General features: G+C 37.9%; 2 protein-coding genes across 2 annotated transcripts; one reads left to right on the top strand and one right to left on the bottom strand.

Moving 5' to 3' along the window:
* Positions 1 to 1,430: 1,430 nt before the first annotated feature.
* On the bottom strand, positions 1,431 to 3,779 carry LOC121247739 (pentatricopeptide repeat-containing protein At4g21065-like). The gene is given in 2 exon segments (XM_041146165.1): positions 1,431 to 1,760; positions 1,763 to 3,779. Coding segments are annotated over 2 exon segments (1,926 nt in total). The 5' UTR covers positions 3,522 to 3,779; the 3' UTR covers positions 1,431 to 1,593.
* A 551-nt stretch (positions 3,780 to 4,330) lies between these two features.
* On the top strand, positions 4,331 to 14,499 carry LOC121247738 (golgin candidate 5-like). Its single transcript, XM_041146164.1, has 20 exons — positions 4,331 to 4,480; positions 4,681 to 4,912; positions 5,642 to 6,738; positions 7,663 to 7,734; positions 8,600 to 8,674; positions 9,489 to 9,603; positions 10,352 to 10,413; positions 10,517 to 10,564; positions 10,893 to 11,177; positions 11,265 to 11,324; positions 11,421 to 11,504; positions 11,633 to 11,698; positions 11,774 to 11,872; positions 11,953 to 12,171; positions 12,410 to 12,527; positions 12,599 to 12,819; positions 13,037 to 13,096; positions 13,195 to 13,308; positions 14,021 to 14,095; positions 14,184 to 14,499. Exons 2-20 carry the CDS (start codon positions 4,756 to 4,758, stop codon positions 14,217 to 14,219), a joined length of 3,063 nt encoding a protein of 1,020 aa, XP_041002098.1. The 5' UTR covers positions 4,331 to 4,480; positions 4,681 to 4,755; the 3' UTR covers positions 14,220 to 14,499.
* Positions 14,500 to 14,615: the final 116 nt, after the last annotated feature.

Here is a 14,615-nt window from a genome sequence, read left to right as displayed (position 1 = left end):
GGCTCAATCGATTCTAGTTTCATTTTGATTTGAGTCTCAGAAAATTTCTATAAATCCTTCACAGGGTCATGCAGGGGAGTTTTATTCCACATGTCATTCTTCTGCTTGAATACCTTCCTTGATTCATCCACAAAAATTCATTGGAGTTTGGATTATTTTGACAATGTTTAATATATCAACTTTAATGTTCAAACTGTTACAGTCAAAATGGAGACAATCCAAGCCAAAATCAAGAAGAGTCAGAATGGATTGTTTGTTTGGGACAAATGTTATGCCAACACCAAAAAAATATCAGAATCAAGCGCAGTCAGAATTGATCATTTGTTCAGGCAAAATGTTAGGCCAAATCTGAAAAGTACTCATTGTTTAACAATTTAAATAAAAGGAGTCATAAAAAATTAATCTCGATTATCTTTAAACTTTAAAGGTGGTTAGAATTCGGTTTAAATATTGGCCATACCCCAAGACTATGACACTTCAAATCAGCGACAAAAAAGGGGTAAAAACTACCATTCCCATTCCCAACTAACTCAGGTTCCTATGCCCTACTGAAGCAGTATTTGTCACGCTTTTAGCAATCTCCCAAGTAGTAGTGTTGCCAATAGCAAACCTACAAGTACACTGTCTTCATTTGACCAGGGAATCCATGTCTGCAAACATTATCAATTATCCTGGAATTCTTATCCGAAGAGATGCCCCAGAGGACAATGATTTTAAGGAAAAAGAAAAGAAAAAGATAAGGTCTGCAGAAAGAACTACAATTGGAAAATTATGTAAATAGAGTAATGCAACCAGACAAAAAATCTCAGACGTAACTCCAAGAAAATTTTGCGATCCCTCAAGTGCTGAAGGTAGCTTATGATAAATCAGAATGCTCAGAGAATGAAAGATTTAGATGAGTACAAACCAACCAGCATGAAACTAGAACATCCAGTATCTTAAACTAAAAGATGAACTTACTGGCAAGTGTACCCTCACAAAGTCGAAGTAGCACCTTTGATCACTACATGGGCTTCCAAAACTTTCATTCGCTGCTACTTGCTGTGTCAATGGTCGTTCAGAGGAGGTAGATCTACATCAAGCTCAACACTTGGCTGCTTCCTTTCCCACCTATGGTTGTTCAAATGTGTTGAGCGCTAAAAACTTTCCCGAATCTGCAGATACCAGGTCTCATGTCCAGTACTGCCGCAGAATCAGAAACTTTGTTTGTATCTCAATAGTAAAACTCAGACATTTTAAATAGTGGTGTGGTTTCACTAATGGATACTACTTGTCACTTCCCATGCCTCTAATTATTAGATCATCCACCTCCATTTTAAGGTTGCTGGCATAGAGCAGCACATTTCTATTTTTATGGTAGCAGCCCAGCGCATTTATTAGTTACACAAAAATCTTCCCAGTTTTACAAGATTCTTGAACTATACAATAAATTCAGATAACAACATGCGCTTCGCTTCCATCAACAATGGTGTATATAGTGTTCTCTACCCAGATTCATTGTACTATCCTTCTTCATCATATCCTAATTTCCAATATAGATAGTTTTGGTTAGAACATATACCTTAAATTTCCAAATGTTTCTCCCGATTCCATTTACCAATAATCACCACAAGAACAACTCCCATCTTTAAAATGATGGTAGCGATTGACATCTCTGATAGTGATTTCCCGCTCTGTTATCTTTGCGATGAACTTGATTGCAACATGACAGTCCTCGCATACCCGGAGGTTCTTCGTTATCAAAAGCCTGGTTCCAGGGGAGTACTAATGAGTCCAAATGCAATTGCTAACCTTTCACTGTGACTGCAAACCATATTAGTCTTTTCATCATCCTCCACATCATGGAAAACTGATCCAGTAGCTGGGACATAGCCAGCTTCTTTCATTCGTCCTCCTAGCCTCTTCAATTCTGCATATATTGCTTCAGAATCAGGATGTGAATTATCACCAGAGAGGAATGCATGGACTTTATTTTTTATGTCAATCCAGCTACAAGCAATGCTTTTCTTTATTCCCCTATCCATCATCAGCTTTCTCAGTCTTGCAACTCCATCCCACTTGCCTGCTTGAGCATAGATGTTTGATAAAATCACATAATTTCCAGAATCATCAGGTTCAAGTTCAGTTAGTTTTTCTAATGCTACTTCACCCAACTCCACATTGCCGTGGATTTTGCATGAATTCAGCAAAGCACCCCATACGCCAGAATCTGGCAGTACTCTCATTTGCATTATCAGATTGTAAGCCTCTTCTAATCTCCCACAGTGGCCAAGGAGATCAACCATGCATGTATAATGCTGAACTGTTGGATCTATGTGGTAATCTCTCATCATCAATTGAAAATACATCCGCCCTTCGTCAAGCAAACCCCCATGACTGCAAGCTGCCAGAACACCCACAAAAGTTATGTGATCAGGCCGGGCTTTCTCCTTCATCTCCTCAAATAAAGCCAGTGCTTGAGTAGCATGACCATGCATCGCATACCCAGTTATCATTGCATTCCAAGAGACAACTCTTTTCTCCTTAAGCCGCTCAAACAAATTCCTAGCCACCTTCACATAACCACACTTGGCATACATATCCACCAGTGCAGTCTTTACCTTGTCATTGGACTCAAACCTATGTCTCCAACTAAACCCGTGAAGTTCCATCCCTTGAGGAAGAGCTGCACTGTCAGCTGAAGCTGATATCACAGTCACAAGAGTTGCCTCTGTGGGTCTCAGACCTGCCAATGCCATTTCACTACACAGACTGAGTGACTCGTCTGGATGCCCATTTTGTGCATACGCAGCAAGCATAGAGTTCCATAACACAGCATCTCTTACTTCAATCCTATCAAACACTTGGCGAGCACTTCCAACACAACCACACTTGGCATACATATCAATTAAACCGGCACCCACAAACACATCTGTCTCCCATCCTGTCCTTGATGCGTGTTCATGAATCTTCCTCCCGTCTTCAATGGCAGAAAGGGCAGAGCATGCCTTGAGCACAAACGGGAATGTAAAATTATCAGGCTCGAGCCCATAATCAAGCATTTGGTAGTAAAGAGAAATAGCAGCCTCATACGGTCCATTCCACGCATATCCACGAATCAAAACATTCCAAAGGAACAAATTACCTTTAGGAATTCTATCGAACAAGAGATGTGCTTCACCTAAGGAGTCACAAACACAATAAAGATTAACAAGCTTTGTAGCTATAAATAAATCAAACCCGAGACCCACGTGGCATAGATGAGCATGGAGTTGTTTTCCAGGGTTGATCGCTTTCCGGGCAATGCAGGATTGGAGAAGAGAGGCATAGTAAGAGGGGGCCGATTGTTGGGTGCGCAAAGCGCGGAGGTTAAAAGAAGAATAAACAGTTTGATGGGGTTTGGGGTCGGCGTTCCGTTGAGGGGTTGGTACCGGGAACGAGTGATATAGGAAGTGGGAAAGGCTGTATTTGAGAAGGGAGCAGAGGGAAGATGAGGACGGAGAGGTTATTTTTAGCATTGGTATGGAGCGAAGTACTGGCATCTGGCGTTCCAAATAAGGAGGAGGAGAAGGAGATAAGATGTGTTGTGGAAAGACATAAGAATATAGGAGCCTATTGAATCAGCCCGTCCGGGAGCTAACGGATAGTGGCGGGAAAGCGCAAGGTGCTTGGATAAACAGACTCGGCTTCCCAGTCCTAAAAATAAGCCGCGTTGAAATAAAGATATTCATAAACTATATTAAACTTTTTGTTTATTTTGGTTTCAAATATTATGTAATTGTTTTTAATTTGAAATAGAATTATAATTGTTTTTTATAGTTAGTGATAATTGTTTTTGGGTTGATAAATTAAAGAGTATTTCCATTAAACATTTGTGTGAATAATATATTTTTTTATGCTGTTGAATGTTTTAATTGATAAGAGATTTAAATTTTAAAATTCTATTATAAATTAAATTTTGTTATGTCAATGATGCAGAAGACACGTCTCATACACCAGTTTATAAATAGAATTTTTTTTTAAACCAAAACAATTTTGTCTGATTTGGGATTCATTCATTTGCTGTTTTAAAGGTGTGTTTTGGATGCAGATTACTCAATCCATTTTTTCGGTTTTTTTTTTTTTTTGAATCCCCTATTTTTTATTGTTTATGCATTGTGTCGTTTGATTAGAAATAATTTTAACTTTACTTAATTATTTTTTATTTATAATAAAATTATAAAATAATTGTAAATGTGAAAGAAAATGCAATGAAAAATAAAAACACGATAAAGAATTAAAGAATTGTACGGAGGCTGCAAATTTTAATTTCGCAGAGCCATTCAGATCAACCCCGGCGCCCCGCGTCCACATCTACCGGACCAACCACCTTCTCTAAGATTCTGGAACCGTAAGGGCCAATCACACTCCAAAAGTCGTTTAAGCAGCTCGAAGAAGCGAAATAGCCACGATTTGATTCGCCAATCACGAGGGCCTTCACACCCAATCGGACTGCCGAAAGGTCATTTCCCGAACTTTCCTCCTCACTTCAATTCCCCGCCGTTGATCTCCTTCTCGGATTTACGCATTCATTGCGAATATGATCTCGCATCTTTGTCATTATTATACCTATGGATGATGTGCATCCAAACCCAAAAAACCGTTGAAGCATTTTTTGTAACTCCTCCGTTGTTGTTGAAATTGGATTGGCATTAAATGCAGGGTTCTTGATGTGTTCTAATTCTCCGGTCAGAGAGATTCGGATCGAGTTCCTTGATCTCGGTTCGTAATCTGAAGATGGCGTGGTTTGGTGGGAGAGTTTCCTTGGGGAACTTCCCGGATCTCGCCGGAGCGGTGAATAAGCTCCAGGAGAGCGTGAAGAACATCGAGAAGAATTTTGACACAGCTCTCGGTTTAGAAGAGAAGTCGGAGAATTCTGAATCCAGCAATGAAGGTACCATTTTTGTATTTCCATTATAATTTTGATTTACAAATCAACCAGTATAAGCTTGTTGTTATGTTGAACCACGCATGGGTATGTTAGCGGAGTAGTTGACTATCTTGCTATATAGTGAGTTGTGGTTGAATGCTATAGTTAGACTACGCAGCTTTAAGTCCTATCGTGGAATTGAAACCCGACTATAGCAAAGACGTGGACGTGCAACGAAAATAATGGAGTCAGTCAATGGGCTTGTGATTTATGTGTTTCATAATACGGAAGATTGATTGAGAATTACGTTGAAAATGTACGGAAGAGTGATAAGCAGACTCACTATATGATTATTGATTGAGAATTACGTTGAAAATGTACCTTTACATTTTTCGTGTATGTACATTTGTTTCTGCCCTCTAGAATCCCAGAGCTAAGAAAGGGAGAGAGGACTATTGTTCCAACTCAGTTTTCTTCAGTATCTTCACCCCTCTCCTATATACTATCATCTTGCTTCAATCTCTTCGTTTCCAGCACAAGAGGTACTGACCATTGTCACCTCATCTATAAAAACGTATTGAAGTTTTTCCATTTCATGACTCTCTGACACTCTGTGTTGTGTAGCATAGTTTTTTTCTTGTTGGTTTGGTCCAAAGTTCTCAAGATGTAAAAGGGTGTCCGTTATTTTGTATCAAAATTCAAAATGCAGGTTTTAAATTTATTATGGCTATGATCTCTCTCTTTACTTGCCAGCATCAGGTTTATGGGCTTCCACTGCCGACAGGAAAGCACTGTTTGATCCTGTCATGGCCCTTATGGGGCATAAAAGTGAGGAAAGTACTGGTGAGTCATCAGAAATATCGGAATCTTCCCAGTATCCACCTGCAGTTGAGAAATCTTCTGAAAAACCTGGCTCTGCGCAGCATAAATCTAATGTAGAGGAAAAGGAGGTGACTGAAGTCAAAAGTGACAGATCTCTCCATTCTGGAGCTGAACAAGCAGAAGAAGAAAATGAAATCCATGAGGTAGACAAAGATGCTAAGCACTCAGACACTGCAGAGGAGACAAATAATGTAACTTCAAATTCAGAACTAGCTGAAATCCACGAGGTAGCCAAAGACACTGAACGATCGGACATGGCAGAGGAGACAAATAATGCGACTTCAAATTCTGAACTAGCCAAATCTGCATCAACAGCTGTGCCTATTATACAACCTGAACCCAACAGTCAGGATGTTGAGACATTGGAGTCTATTGACAATCAACAAGAGAGAGAGAGATCAGAAGTGGCACCCTCCAAAAATCCAGACTTGGTGCAAGCCAAGTCAGGTGCCATTGAAGTAGATCAAGTTGAGAATATTATGATTTTGCCACATGAGTTGCATACTTTCATTGATACAAATGAGAGTCTGGATGAACAAGTGAAAAAAGTAGAGAGTATGGATAAGCAGAACTTGCAAGAAGAAGATATTGCAGAGACAATTGAAAATGAGGCATCAAGTGATAGCCATGCTGGAGGTGAAACTGAGCTCTCTGGTTTACATTTTGTTCGGGCTGAGGAGACTAATAGTGCTGGAAACACTTCTAACCATCCATTGACCCTTGCACTTGCTTCGGATGAAGCTGCAACGACGGTGTCTCAATCTCTTTCTCCTGAAAATCATGCAATTGTTAAGGGATTTGAAGTGGATCAAAAAGCCAGAGATGATGAGGCTGACATTAAAGAGCAACAGGTGAGCTCAGGAACAAATCACTCCGGCTCTTCAGATACTCTGTTTGAATTGGAGAAGGTGAAGAGGGAGATGAAGATGATGGAAAATGCATTGCAAGGTGCTGCTAGACAAGCTCAGGTATTTCACAAGGACATGTTCCTTTGAGACCACAGCTTTTATTTGGCAGCTATTTACACATAATTGTGGGAGTAAGTAAGGTCATTTGATTGTGTTTAAACCTGCCCCTGAAAGTGTTGAAGGTCTAATCATATTCTTTCGGAATATTTTCTTCTTTGTTGTCTCTTCCTTTTTTTGTAGTGACTGTAAATCTCTATAATTATGATTCAGTGATGGTTGAATGCTCTTGTGCACATTTCTTTCTCCATATGTGGATAATTATTTGAGACTAATTATTATGGTTAGGAATATTGAATCTGCAGAAGGCACTGCAATCTCAATGAAGGTGCCGGTGCCGGTGCTGGTCCTTTAATGTGCCTCAACCTTTGGTTTTAATAGCCTACTTGACTACCACAACTGCAGGGGACTCCAAGTCTGTTAAATTCTAAAGCCCACCTTCAGCACCTACCTGTAAATAAAGGACGACATTACCACCATCAATAAGGCTAAACCATCCCATATACCACGTGTCTTTAGTTTTTTTTTTTTTTTTTTCCTTAAAATTGTGCCTAACTTCTTGTACAGTCAACCATTAATCTATGAGGTATCTTGCTTTCACTGAGAGAGTCAAAATTCACTCAAAGAAAAAAGAATAGGATTTAATTTTAAATGCAAGAGTTACTTATAAAAAAAAAAAAATTAAATGCAAGAGTTGAAATGCAATCACAGAATATAAGGTCTTATCAAAATTTTGGATTAATGATAGGTCTCTAGGACATTCATAATCACTTCTCTCCTCCACTTTTCTTGAGCTCTAGTTGCAATTTTTCAGAACACAAGCATGATTTGAATTGCTCAGCGGTTTGTCTCTCTGCATCCTGTGAAGACATTTTATTTTATCTACTCTTTTTTAGATTCTGCTAAATTTGAATATTTTGGTTCTAGGCAAAAGCTGATGAGATTGCTAAGATGATGAACGAAAATGAACAACTAAAGGCTGTGATTGAGGATTTGAAGGTCCGTACAATGATACCTTATGTTCCTTAAATGTACTTCTTATGAGTAAGTATGATTTTATCATGATATATTCATGTATGTATGTATGCCAGAGAATATTATACATCCACGGTTAATTGATTCATATGCACTAGACTCTAATGATTATTTTGGGATCTCTTTGATGTGCTTTTGTTGTTTTTGTTTATAAAATATCTGCAAGTGTATTTTTTGTTGGTTTCATTCCCTATTAACTGATTTATAATGAATTTCTTTCTAGTATTTTACCTAGATCACCTATATTTATTTTGTTGATAGTTTATGCTTCTAAAAGCAAAGAACTCTTAGTTTTGGAATTTTCATTTCTGCAATTATGAAATTATACTTACTTATTTGACTTGAACTTGCTGAGTGCCCTTTTTTGTATGTTCCAATTTTGGGCAAGCCTGATTAAGTTTTCTTGAAACTGTGTTGGACCCATATTTTCACACTGAACTGATTAAGTTTTCTTGAAACTGTGTTGGACCCATATTTTCACACTGAACCCTCAAATGCTTGTATTTTGGAGTCACATTTAGATCATTGTAACTTTCTGTTTCTGTTACAGTTAAATCACTATCATCCAGGCTCAATTCTCTTTCTTATCATAAAAAACTATCACCTGGGCTCGGTTTATACTTGAAATCTTACAAGTTTTGCTTTCATAAAAAAAATATCTTCACATGGTTGATTGCTGTATACCCGTCATTTATTTCTCATCTGTTTGCTGCATCTTTCAATTGAACATGTTGGGATCATAAACTCCATGTTTGAAAGATACTTCGCTTCCCTTGACTTTTCATACATTCATACATTCATACTTTAACTGCTGAAAATTATGGAACAGAGAAAATCCAATGATGCAGAAGTTGAGTCTTTGCGAGAGGAATACCATCAGAGGGTAGCAACTCTGGAAAGGAAGGTATGTTTTTCATCATTTTTTTTTTTTTTTATAATGTTCATGATTTAATTCAGATAGATCCTAACCATTTAAGAAATTCAGACTCTAGGTTGAAAAGCCATTTTAGTTTTTAAAATTTGAGTCTTAACATGTTCATTTCTTCACAATGATTGAGTTGTACTCATATTTTCCTCCAGTAGCATAGTGCTCATCTCATGATGTATTCTTTTCAAAGATTTTAAGTTTTCTTAAAGACCCCAAAGGGTTTGTACTTGTCAAGTTTCTGATACACTGCTAGCTGTAGTGTTTTCTTGGTTGTATACTAATTTTTTGGATGCTTCTGAGGCATTAGGGATGTAGATGTTTCATTGTCTATCATGGAAATAATGACTTCTTTTATCCTTTTATTTTAAATCTAGTATAATAAAGATATAATAATGACTTCTTTCATACAATTTCGTGTATCATGTGAAAGAAGGAAAAGGTATTGAGCTTCATAACGTGTAACCTTTTTATACCTGACAAATTAAGTGCATGTACCATGTATTAATTGGTAACTTGCGGATCAACTTTACATTGCATTGCTTGGAGTAATAAATTGCAGGTGTTATCTTAATATTTTGTAAATTAGGACTTCATGATCTTTTCCGTAATTGGCTCATTTACATTCACCAAAGCCTTAATTGCAACACGAGGTCAGCTGCAAATATTAATCCTCCCCGCTGAGTGCTATCTAAAGTGATATAGTAAGCCTGTTTAGTGGTAACAAATAGAATCCTTTTACCCTATACTTACCTTTACCTTGGTCACTAATTACCCTGGTGTATGGTTACAGGTTTATGCTCTGACTAAGGAAAGGGATACACTTAGAAGAGAGCAGAGTAAAAAAAGTGATGCAGCTGCTCTTCTGAAAGAAAAAGATGAAATAATTACTCAGGTTATGGCTGAAGGTAGAGATGTGCAAACTCTAATAGTGGCCTATTATTGCGTTTCTTTTCTTTTAACAAAATAACCTGTATTTTTTCCATATGTTCGGTTTTTTGGTGCTTGTTTATGATCTAGGCTTGAGCTATTGAGAGGCTTGTCTTAGACACATCAGCATTATAGAGGGATGCATCTGTTATGTTATACTTTGTACAGAATGGAAACTCATGGTCAATAAGCTGAAGCCTAAATGACGCTTCCACTCCCTTAAAGTAGTTGGTGGGTGAGAGGTTGTGGATTTTTATCCCATAGGGTGTCCTTTCAACTTCTAACTCATGCGCCCTATTCAGTTTGGGCGGTGCATGTTTTGGCTTGTTCTGCATGGGCCCGACCAAATCCTTATAGCAAGGCTTGAGGAGGCTTTTTTGTACAAATTAAACATTTCCATTGTTACCAAAAGAATATAAAAACTATTAATTTTTATGTGAGGTTCCTCTGTACAGTCATGATGGATACTTTCTAGATTTGCTGGTTTCCTGCCAATATTGTTTCAATTTACTTATTGGCCAAGTATCATGGTAAAATCTGATTTCCAAACAACGACAATGCCTTCAAGACAAAAAAAAAAAACTTGAATGCAAATCGGTGAGGAATTTGGAAGTCTATATATTAGGGAGTATACAGATCCTTTCCTATGTGTTCTCAATATATATATATATATATATATATATATTGTAATTTGTTAAATCTGGAGATTTTTGTATATCATCTCAGGTGAAGAGCTTTCGAAAAAGCAGGCTGCTCAAGAATCTCAGATTAGGAAATTAAGGGCTCAGGTATGGCTTGCAGGCTTCCTGGTTGTCTAACTTTTCATCCTTCTACCTATTCTGATATAACAAATCCTTTTTCTTTTCTTTTCTCCTTTTTCCTGAAAGCTAGATTAGAGAGCTTGAAGAAGAGAAGAAGGGGCTGATTACTAAGTTTCAGGTAGTCAAACTTCTGAGAGATTCTCTAAATATGGTATCTCCTTGACAATCAAACTGAACAATCACTTTCTCCGAGCCACCATAAAGTTAATAAAGAAATGGACTTTCCAAGATATGCAGCACTTGTCTTAGTTTTTACTTGTTTGTAAGAAAGTGTTCACTATTCTGATGCCTGTTAATTGAGGAAGTCCATTAGATAATACTCCAAAGTAAATGAAAGTCCATATGATCTTAACGGAACTAGCACGTTCTTGTTAAAAATGTAGAGATGCTGTTGTGAAGAAGATTCAATGTATTATTGATAAATGGTGTATAATTTCTACTTCCAGGTAGAAGAAAATAAAGTAGAGAGTATCAAGAAGGACAAAATGGCTACAGAGCAGTTGCTGCAGGAAACAGTAGAAAAACACCAAACAGAACTTGCAGCACTGAAAGAATACTATACAAATGCTTTGAATGCTGCGAAGGAGGCTGAGGCATTAGCAGAGACTCGTGCCAACAATGACGCAAGAAATGAACTAGAGAGTCGTTTGAGAGAGGCCCAGGAACGTGAAGCTATGCTAGTTCAGGCACTTGAAGAATTAAGGCAAACTCTGAGTAGAAAGGAGCAGCAGGTTTTTGAGACATCAGTTGGATTGTTGGTTTTTTCCTGCTGACATGCCACTGATCATGATTAACTTACTCTATCATCAATTTTGCAGGCAGTGTTTAGAGAAGACATGCTTCGTAGGGACATCGAAGATCTTCAGAAACGTTATCAAGTTTGTCAAAATTCCTCTTTTTTGCTTAAACTGTAATCCTTTATTTCTTTTTCATTTGTTGGCATCATCTTGCAGATTTTTTTTTTCCTTTTCTAGGCAAGTGAGCGTCGATGTGAGGAGTTGATTACACAAGTTCCAGAATCTACAAGGCCTCTTTTAAGGCAGATTGAAGCTATGCAGGTGAATATGTAAAACAAAGTTTTAGAGTTCTGATGAGGATGTTTATGGATCTTCAATGCTGGTTCTTCAATTTAGTTGTGTCAGTTTGCTTGGGTCTTGTGTTTGATTCTTTATTTTATTGGCAACAGGAAACAACAGCCAGAAGAGCAGAAGCCTGGGCTGCTGTTGAGAGGTCCCTTAATTCTCGACTTCAGGTGTGTAGAAGTTTTTGTTAATTTCATTTGAAACTTTTACAGTGCTTTTATATGATTGCATTTATTGCATTACAGGAAGCAGAGGCCAAAGCTGCAGCTGCAGAGGAAAGAGAGCAATCTGTGAATGAGCGCTTATCTCAAACCTTATCTCGAATTAATGTTCTTGAGGCTCAGGTTCTGCTTTTGTTGGTTATCTTGTTTTAAGTACTGGGGCTTTTTCATAGAAATTAGCTCACAGCTGTGATTTGTTTCAGATTTCATGTCTTAGAACAGAACAGATGCAGTTAAGTAGATCCCTCGAAAAGGAGAGACAGAGAGCGGCTGAAAATAGGCAAGAATACCTTGCAGCCAAGGAGGAAGCTGACACCCAGGAAGGTCGTGCAAACCAGCTTGAAGAACAAATTAAGGAACTAAGGCGGAAACACAAGCAAGAGTTACAAGATGCACTGATGCACAGGGAACTGCTACAGCAGGTGGTGCCTCTGGTTCTTATATAATTTGAATTTACATTTGATAGTAAGAAGAGGAACTGCATCTAGCTCCATCTTAGTAGTATTAAGAGATGTTAGTCTGATTCATTTTAGTTCATAGACGTTAAATGGGACTCTTTTATTCATTATTTTTATTGAAAAGTTTCATTAGACTGCCCTTGTTCTATCTATATCTTCGGGTCATTGAGATTTTCTGAATTGACTTCCTGATCTTTGACAGGAGATAGAAAAGGAGAAAACTGCTCGGTTGGATTTGGAAAGGACAACTCATGTGCATTCTGCGGCTGCCGCAACAGATCAAACTCCAATAACAAAGCACAGTTCTGCTTTTGAGAATGGTTTGATGCTTTGAATTACTTTGCATGAGTTGAAGGTCCACAGATGTTATATATTTTGAAAATTTGTGCAGGAAACTTAAGCCGAAAGCTTTCAAGCGCTAGCAGCCTAGGCAGCATGGAGGAAAGCTATTTCCTGCAAGCATCTTTGGACTCGTCTGACAGTTTCTCCAAGAGGAGAAATGCTGGAGAGTTAACCATGAATCCATATTTTATGAAGAGCATGACGCCTAGTGCTTTTGAAGCCGCTCTACGTCAGAAGGAGGGTGAGCTTGCTTCATACATGTCTCGTTTGGTATGGTCTACGTTCTAAACTCCTGAAATTTTATTTCTTCCTACACGTTTTGTCTCTTTTGCTTTATTGCATATTCCAGTTATGAGCTCTGCAGAGTTGTGTTTGTTCATATTCAACCATTGTTGAACTTTTAGGGGCCACACAGTTATATTATGCCGTTTCATTATGAACAGTTTTCATTACTGTTTTGATTGCTTTTTGTTTCTCTTTTGCAAAGGCATCGTTGGAATCTATACGTGATTCTCTTGCTGAGGAGTTGGTCAAAATGACAGGGCAGGTGAGGTTCAATATCTTATTTTTGTTCTTTTAAGTGTCCTTTTTTTAAAATTAAAAATACATTACATATTTTTTGAGAATTGCTTGCGTTGAATGCAGTGTGAGAAGTTACAGGTAGAGGCTTCCATGTTGCCTGGCATACAGGCAGAGCTAGAATCATTAAGGAGGCGACACTCTGCTGCGCTGGAGCTAATGGGTGAACGTGATGAGGAGGTATGTATATTCAGTCTGGATCTTTGCTTGGAATGGTAATATGTTTTCAGCTTGGGATATTCTGTATAGCCATTTATAGGATCAAATCTGATGCTAGTTTGTTTTGTCATTGAGTTCTCTGCTTCATTTTGGATTGAGGAACCACGGATAAAAGCTTCAGCTTTCGATTTTGATAGATGAACACAGGGTATGTAATGCTTGGAGAAAATCAGAAGTTGTACTTACCTCTGAGAAATCCTCCCTCCCCTTGGTGAAAAAAATAAAAAACAAAAAGCAACTGAAAATATAGCTTTCAGGATTTCCACCATGATTCCTTTCTTCCCCCTCCGGTTATGATGAGCAACCTCAGAGACCAGACCTTGTAAATCATCACGATTCTTTTTTTTTTTTTTTTCCCCGTTATGACTAGTCCCCATGTAACACATTCACATCACATGGATTTGGTAAATCATTGGCTTTTCGCCAATAGGACGTGACCTCTAAAAATTGTTTACACTCAAGAGTTTGAACCTTAGATCAAGGGGAGTATACCCCCAAGACCAAGGCCTTTACTGCTTGAGCCAACCCCTCGGGTTTCCATCATATATTCTTTAATGTTGCTTGTTCAATATCTGCATTTTATCTATACTTTTATGTTGTAAATGGAAACATATAAAGAAGAGGGTGCTATTTTCTCTCAAATCCTGACATATATACGTGATTGCATGTCTAGCTGGAAGAACTTCGCGCAGATATTGTAGATTTGAAGGAGATGTACAGGGAGCAAGTAAACTTACTTGTGAATAAGGTATGATTTGAAGCAATAAGTAAAAGGAGGGAAAAAAAAAAAAAAAAAAAAAAGAGCTTGGTCTTCATTCCTGCCTCTTTGTTTACAGATCCAGATAATGAGTTCATCAATGGTTACTGCCTGATTGGTGGAGTTACCATTGTGGTATAGCTGCCGGTCATGATGTTTCATGGGATAGTGCCAAGTTAATGGAACTAGTCTTCGGTTAACTTTTCCTCTATACTCAAATCTCCTTTAGCTTTCTCCATCTTGTTCAAGTGTTTTTGCAGCAGATATACGAAGAGTATGCATGCCCTTTTTAAATGTGGTGTGAATTATAATTTTTGCGAAATTGTTGTTTAGCCCGAAATCTTAGTGCACATTGTCAAGGTTCGAAGATGATTTTTTTTTTTTTTTTATTCTCATTTTTCTTGGATTGATTTATTCACAAAGGATTTCATCATTCTCACAGAAGATGTGACAGAGATGCTGGTAAATTAATGAGTAATCCAAACACATTCACCATCTGCGTGCTGATGTT

Source organism: Juglans microcarpa x Juglans regia, chromosome 1S (assembly GCF_004785595.1).
Source record: "Juglans microcarpa x Juglans regia isolate MS1-56 chromosome 1S, Jm3101_v1.0, whole genome shotgun sequence".
Classification (NCBI taxonomy): Eukaryota; Viridiplantae; Streptophyta; class Magnoliopsida; order Fagales; family Juglandaceae; genus Juglans; species Juglans microcarpa x Juglans regia.
This window is presented reverse-complemented; position numbering and strand designations above follow the sequence as displayed.

Coding starts and splice junctions, on each gene's coding strand:
- LOC121247738 (XM_041146164.1), top strand. CDS start 4,756: ATGGCGTGGTTTGGTGGGAGAGTTTCCTTGGGGAACTTCCCGGATCTC. Junction 6,739..7,662: donor GTGCTGCTAGACAAGCTCAG/GTATTTCACAAG, acceptor TTTTGGTTCTAG/GCAAAAGCTGATGAGATTGC. Junction 10,414..10,516: donor TTAGGAAATTAAGGGCTCAG/GTATGGCTTGCA, acceptor CCTGAAAGCTAG/ATTAGAGAGCTTGAAGAAGA.